At 35.2% G+C, this 7,574-nt stretch overlaps 2 protein-coding genes and 1 long non-coding RNA gene across 3 annotated transcripts; 1 reads left to right on the forward strand and 2 right to left on the reverse strand.

Moving 5' to 3' along the window:
• The first annotated feature begins 451 nt into the window (after positions 1–451).
• Positions 452–1,898, forward strand: LOC115233238. Its single transcript, XR_003883751.1, has 3 exons — positions 452–748; positions 1,186–1,536; positions 1,666–1,898. It is a non-coding gene; the product is annotated as an uncharacterized LOC115233238 (long non-coding RNA).
• Positions 1,899–3,443: 1,545 nt separating this feature from the next.
• On the reverse strand, positions 3,444–4,788 carry LOC115233236. Its single transcript, XM_029803549.1, has 2 exons — positions 4,419–4,788; positions 3,444–4,289 (listed from the first exon to the last, which is right to left on the reverse strand). Exons 1-2 carry the CDS (start codon positions 4,765–4,767, stop codon positions 4,165–4,167), a joined length of 474 nt encoding a protein of 157 aa, XP_029659409.1. The 5' UTR covers positions 4,768–4,788; the 3' UTR covers positions 3,444–4,164.
• A 983-nt stretch (positions 4,789–5,771) lies between these two features.
• Positions 5,772–6,608, reverse strand: LOC115233235 (uncharacterized protein DKFZp434B061-like). The gene is made up of 2 exons (XM_029803548.1): positions 6,502–6,608; positions 5,772–6,378 (listed from the first exon to the last, which is right to left on the reverse strand). Exons 1-2 carry the CDS (start codon positions 6,606–6,608, stop codon positions 5,772–5,774), a joined length of 714 nt encoding a protein of 237 aa, XP_029659408.1.
• Positions 6,609–7,574: the final 966 nt, after the last annotated feature.

Genomic DNA, 7,574 nt, shown 5'->3' on the forward strand with positions numbered 1-7,574 from the left:
AAATAAATTATTAAACATAATATTTGATCAAAAAATGTGCATTTACTATTTAATATAACAAGTGTTTTAATAAATTATATATTAATTACTACATCTGCATGAAATAAAATTCCGACTATTTGTGATTAATCGCGAGCCACTGGATCGATTGATAGCAATAAACTATTTCTTTATCACTTTCTTTTACTATAATATAATAATAAGCTGTTACTCTTTACTGTCAACATTTATACTCTGAATACTGATGATAAAGCATAGGCATATTACCAACTATGATTCACTGCTAGTATTGAAAATCTATAACCTATATAAAGATATTACTAACTTTTAAAATGCTAATGTCGCACCCTCTACATATTATAATAGGAAAATCATGTGATGGCGCGCGCAGATGATACCTTCGTATGCGCACGCTATCACATCATCTTCCTATTATAACATAAAGACGGCGCAATTGCATTCGCGCAGGTGATTGGTAAAATCGGCATTATAGTAATAAAGAGTCAGATGCTTTTCGATTGGTTTTTCATAGAGTATTGTGTGATAAAAAGAGCATGACCTCACATAATTCTATCCTTCAATGTGGTCGCCATCATCGCATAAGAATGTACAGTTTATGGCGCGAGACACATCTTATGATAAGTCTATGTCATATGAACAATCTATCTTTTCTATACCAGAACAATAAACAGCAGCCATTGCTCTATTATAATTTTGCAATGAAAGAATATCGCAACAATCGTAAGAAGTAAGTATGTACCTAGCAAACACAAGGCAACAAATACACATGTAGTGATTTGGTAGTTTATTGCTTAGTTGGTTGAAGAAGATGAGATTTTTAGATTTGTGACGATCCTTGTATGCGGACCACTTAGTGAATGTCCGACACAAAGCAATTTCCCACTCAATGTAATTGATAACATTTTTCATGAATAATTTTATTAATATCGGGACATTCTCTGAAATTAAAGTTAAATTTTCATTTATTTCGTGAATTATTTACTCAGTGGATCACATACCACACACACACACACACACACACACACATTCACACACATAATATATGTACATTAATTAAAATAAAAGATTAAAGTAAAAGTAAATGGTTTAATGCGAGACACTATCATATTTCTTGTGTGTGATCAATACATACACATAACGTAATAAGTAACAATTTCTTTTCAGTATGTCAAGTTTAGAAAAAGAGATGGAAAAAGACATAGGAGGGGGAAAATTGGAAATATCTATGTGAAAAATTGAAACAAAGGCAGCGATTGCAGAAAATATAATCTTAAAAAAAAAGTAAAAAAATTAGAGCAAAAATTAGAAGTAGCGAAAGCACAGCAGCCACCACCATCACTACCGCCACTGCCACTGTCAACAGCAGAATCTTTACAATCAAAGTCGGAGAAGACAACATCAACATCAAAGTCGCTCAGCCAACATTGGAGGTTTCAGCATCCACATCCAATTTAGAACCATCATCGCTGCTATCAATAAATGATGATCAAAAAATTGTTCATCGTCAAGAAAAAGGTAATTATACATTTCAATTAATAAATGCATTAATCTCATTTACTAACTTATCATTTTCCACTAACCGAATTTATTAATATTTACAATTATAACTAAAACTGAAATAAAATATCACTTTTATGTTTTCAGTAATCATACAATACAACAACCACCTAGATGGAGGAGAGCGGGACAAAACCGCGGACGTGGCTGCGAACGAGGCCGCGGGCGAAGCAATGGGCGAGGCAACGGGCGCACAAATGTGTTCTATATTTACTAATTGTGTGTGTGATAGAGCATTTTTTTATTATTTTTTTTTGATTAGAGATTTTTATTTTTTTAATTATATGTATACATACACATATAACATTTCATATATCATATATACATTTCCAAGTTGGGAGTATACTTTTCTTTAATATAAGTTTTCTTAATATATAATGAATTAAATTTATTTTGTTTTCAAAGTTAAGATTATATATTATATATGAAAATAATCATTTACTTTGCGTTATACATTTCCAAGTTGGGAGTATACTTTTCTTTAATATAAGAATTCTTAATATATATTGAATTAAATTTGTTTTGTTTTCAAAGTTAGATAAGATTATATATTATGTATAATTAAAATTAAGCTGCGAAAAGCAATTTGAAAATAAACATTTACTTTGCGTTATACATATGTAATACATTAATATATATTTTTTGTTTTATTAAGATTATATATATTATATATAATTAAGGTTAAGATGCGAAAAGCAATACTTTGCATTATACATATATTTTCCACCCGCACAAGAATCGTAGTGTAGACCTCGCTTCGCGTTGTAAAGTATATACGTGGACGCAGTGGGTCCCCCTCCCCCTATGGGGGGCTCCACTTCCGAAAGATATAGCTTAACCCAAACCAAATTTTAGTTTTAAATCAGGAATAGATTTGGGTTAGGTTATATCTTTCGGAAGTGGATCCCCCCCGTAGGAGGAGGGCGGAACCTACTGTGTCCACGCATATATTTTACAACGCGAAGCGAAGTCCATCCCACGATTGTTGTGTGGATGGGAAAGTGTATGCGTGAATGCAGTGGGTTCCGCTCACCCTACGGGGGGGCTCCACTTCCGGAAAATATAACATAACCCAAACCTATTTCTGATTTAAAACTAGACCTTGCTTCGTGCAGAAAGTTGCAAATTCATGTGAAATCATATAATTATAAATCTTGTTTAAGGAGTCAGAACTTTTTAACCTAGTGACGGGAAAGGTCAATGACCTTGACCTTCTTAGAGATCAAGGTCGACATCAAGATCAACTGGAAGTCATATGGGATAAGGTGTGTAAAGGTAAACATTTACTCATTTACGTTTTATTTAGTAAACTTTTTTTGTTAATAACTTTTTAATAAACAACGAGCGACGCCTAAAACATTTTGGAGGATGCTCAGGACAGTGATCTTGACAACATATGTCAAGGTCAAGGTCATTGGAGCTGGGTCCGTTATTATGCATTTTTACCATTCTTACTTATAAAATAAAACTTTAATAAAAGTGCATTATTAACAAAAATATTAACATAAATATTAACATAATTAAACTTTTATCTTTAATATACGATACTCATAAATAGGTAAATAAAATTGAAAGAACTATATAAATATTAAATATTGTATTGAATTATATCTATATTAATTCGAAGTTATATAAAAGTTATACAGTCTTATATATGTATAATGCAAAGTATTGCTTTTCGCATCTTAACCTTAATTATATATAGTATATATAATCTTAATAAAACAAAAAATATATATTAATGTATTACATATGTATAACGCAAAGTAAATGTTTATTTTCAAATTGCTTTTCGCAGCTTAATTTTAATTATACATAATATATAATCTTATCTAACTTTGAAAACAAAACAAATTTAATTCAATATATTGTAAGGATCCACTGGAAGGTTATCCAGGATAAAGAGATCTCTTGAATGTCAGGATTAAGAGAGGCTTAAATAACGGGAGGTTTTCCAGCATGGATTATTTAAGAACTACAGCGTTTGTATGCTGTATAAATATATGTATATTTGTGAAACACAATATAACGTTGTTACAAACACGCGAACTCTTACTAGCGGTATCTAACCGAAAGTAGCTTAGAGCTTCTTAACGCGCGGAAGGCTTAGCACGCATTCACATTCTTCCTTCGCGTGTCTACCACTCGAACCGGCAGCGCCGATCGCCAGTTCCTCCTTAACCAATAGTAACGCTTTCATCATCGTGACGTCATTGCGTTCGCGCAGACGTCTGCCTGAATGCGCACGCAGTCTTAAATAAATGGCGCGGGTAAGGTGTAACCTTACAATATATTAAGAATACTTATATTAAAGAAAAGTATATTCCCAACTTGGAAATGTATAACGCAAAATAAATGATTATTTTCATATATAATATACAATCTTAACTTTGAAAACAAAATAAATTTAATTCACTATATATTAAGAAAACTTATATTAAAGAAAAATATACTCCCAACTTGGAAATATTACATATGATATATGAAATGTTATATGTGTATGTATACATATAATTAAAAAAAATAAAAATCTCTAATCAAATAAAAAAAATAAAATGTAATAAAAAAAAGCTCTATCACACATAATTAGTAAATACAGAACACGTTTTGGCGCCCATTGCCTCGCCCATTGCCTCGCCTGCGGCCTCGCCCGCGGCCTCGTCCGCGGTTTTGTCCCATTCTCCTCCATCTAGGTGGTTGTTGTATGATTACTGACAACATAAAAGTGATACTTTATTTCAGTTTTAGTTATAATTGTGAATATTAATAAATTAGGTTAGTGGAAAATGATAAGTTAGTAAATTAGATTAATGCATTTATTAATTGAAATGTCTAATTACCTTTTTCTTGACGGTGAACAATTTTTTGATCATCATTTATTGATAGCAGCGATGATGGTTCTAAATTGGATGTGGATGCTGAAACCTCCAATGTTGGCTGAGCGACTTTGATGTTGATGTTGTCTTCTCCGACTTTGATTGTAAAGATTCTGCTGTTGACAGTGGCAGTGGCGGTAGTGATGGTGGTGGCTGCTGTGCTTTCGCTACTTCTAATTTTTGCTCTAATTTTTTTACTTTTTTTTAAGATTATATTTTCTGCCATCGCTGCCTTTGTTTCAATTTTTGACATAGATATTTCTAATTCTTCCCCTCCTATGCCTTTTTCCATCTCTTTTTCTAAACTTGACATACTGAAAAGAAATTGTTACTTATTACGTTATGTGTATGTATTGATCATACACAAGAAATATGATAGTGTCTCGCATTAAGCTATTTACTTTTACTTTAATCTTTTATTTTAATTTTTTGATCATCATTTATTGATAGCAGCAATGATAGTTCTAGATTTGATGTGGATGCTGAAATATCCAATGGGGACATCAGCTACAACTATTTTGATGTTGATATTATGTATTATACTACTTTTCTTGCATACACATTAATGATTTAAAAGCATATGTACTAATGTTTATCTCTTACCTGACTTAACTATCCAGATATTAAAAAGCCATTTCTTTATCTTTATATTAGTTTTATATAAGCTTCTTTACAAATTAATAATTTAGAACCATCCCAGCAAACATAAAATAACAGTAATGTGACATCAATATTATAATTTTCCACTGGACAATGTAATTGCGATGTAACATGCATTGTATGTAACAGTTGTATCGTTGAGTGGGAAATTCTAACATTGACATTATGTTACCGTTACTTTGTGCTGGGATATCTCTCTTAATACATATGCTTTTAAACCATTATAGTGCGTATACAAGATAACTCCTGTAATACATGCATTTTTATCTGTAACTTGATTCGTTGAAAAGTAGCAAGAATTGTGTATAGATATTGTATATAAATATATTCATTAAATTTTTATTTAAAACATATTTAAATATTTTCTACATATAACTTGATTCGTTGGAAAATAGAAAATTTAATAAAAATTTAATAAATATATTTGTGGGGTCAATAGGGTGTGTGTGTGGAAGCGCGCTTACTTCCTTCGCCCCACAATACGTAAAGGGAAGATGTTGATGGAAGGGATGTCGTCAAAGATCACTCGCAAGTACTATGTACAAAAATATATTTCTAAGATTACTATACAGTCGAGAGGTATATACAAGTCCTTAATATGTGTTTGGTTTTTGGGGTGGCCCTGAAAAGGGCCGGTTGTGCGCTAGTGTTAGCGCCCTACAAGAGGCGTTCACGCCACTGGAGCGGCGGATCCGTAGAGGTGTACCGGGGCGGACCGAACCTCGTACGGAGCGCCGGAGGAGTCCCGGGAGAGGTGTAACTCCTCTCCGGCAGCGGCGGTTCGTCTGGCTGATTTGAGCGGGGAGCTTCTTCCCAGTCAGAGAGGTCGGACTGCGTGGTCCGTTCGCAGGTGGTGATGTTGGTCACCTGCGTCGCCTTCTCAGATGTGGAGGAGAGTGACTGCGTTCCCCTATGTATTCTGCAGGAGGGGGCAGTCTGCGTCTCCTGGTGGCGGTGCTCGTTGGCCGCTGGTGATGGTGGCAACGGCGATAGGCGTGGAGGATAGTTCCAGCCGTAGGTCGGCGAGGTGTAGCGCCGTACCCTTACGTCCCACGTCGTCAGGAAGTCCCTGCCCGGACGGGTGAAGCGCACCGGCGACAGCTCCAAAGGCTGCAGCTTCCACTCCTGGAAGGACCGGCTTAGGTGCCGGCGAGTGGAAGCGCTGGTCGGGGGCTTCACAGGATGTCCGGTCCGCAAACTAGGCCCAGGTGAAGAGGGCGGCGGAAGTGGACGTGGACGTTCCTTTCCCTGCTGCTTTTTGCCTCTTCGCAAGGTGCGAGGTGCTTATACGGGCGGACCCGAATTTCCGCCCGTCGTCGCTAACTTTCGTTCACTAAGCGAGAGGTGTCCTCTCTATAGCAGCGAGAGCCGCGACTGGTGATTTCACTTCCTGGCGCCGACTCCCGGCTGCCGCCGCGTCGCGGTACGTTCCCGTAGTTTGTTGGGCTTGCACGTGTTCCGCGCGTGAGTCTGGGCGCGCGCGCTTGCCGCCATGTTGTAAGGGCCGCAAATTGGTTCCGCGCGCCCGTGCTCTTGTGGTGGTTATCCGCCACATATTTATATACAATATCTATACACAATTCTTGCTACTTTTCGACGAATCAAGATGCAGGCAAAAATGCATGTATTATACGAGTCTTGCTTATGCAATAATGATTTAAGAACATATATGTGTACTAATGATTTATTCATTAAATTAAATTAATAATTTTGAAGCCTATCCGTATTAGTATATATGCTCTTAAATCATTAGTACGTATGCAAGATAACTCGTATAATAATAAAATAATAATAACAATAATACTGCACACTTAACTCTTGCACACTTTAACCTATATGAGCACATAGTGACATACAGTTATTAGTTTAGTAAAATCACGAAGCGCCATTAGCGCAATCTTATGTCAAAAGCTCCAACCGTACAAGATTCGCACATGTGCATTGAGGACTTGCGTGAATGATGACGACGTGGACGTTTCTTAAAGAAAAATTTTCACATTGAGACTTTGCATCATATTAATCTCTGCTCACAATACATGTAGAAAAAAAAATAAAAACACTTTTATTATATAATTTAAACCCAAGCTATCGATTAAGCTTGTTAAAAATATGATTGGTTCAGCCGTTATTGATGAAAACGAATATTGAGATATACTCTTACTAGCCGACTCGCGTATAGATACCGGAGTGCCTCGCTGTTGCTGCGCGTGACTTGGCGCGAGACACTACCGTGTCTCTTGATAACATTTTTTCACAAATTTTAAATGAGTCTAATACCTGGCTTCGCAAATAAAACAAATAAATTTATTAATTTTGTTGTCATATTCAGAGTAGCAAAATCATTATTATTTGCCAAGCTAGATATTTGCATTATTATTTCAAAACCTGACCTATATCCAATATAATATCTACATTCTTCTTTAATTTATTTTTCTTTATTTTATAAATATTACTAACATA

Source organism: Formica exsecta, unplaced genomic scaffold (assembly GCF_003651465.1).
Source record: "Formica exsecta isolate Colony F162 unplaced genomic scaffold, ASM365146v1 scaffold1648, whole genome shotgun sequence".
In the NCBI taxonomy this organism is placed as follows: Eukaryota; Metazoa; Arthropoda; class Insecta; order Hymenoptera; family Formicidae; genus Formica; species Formica exsecta.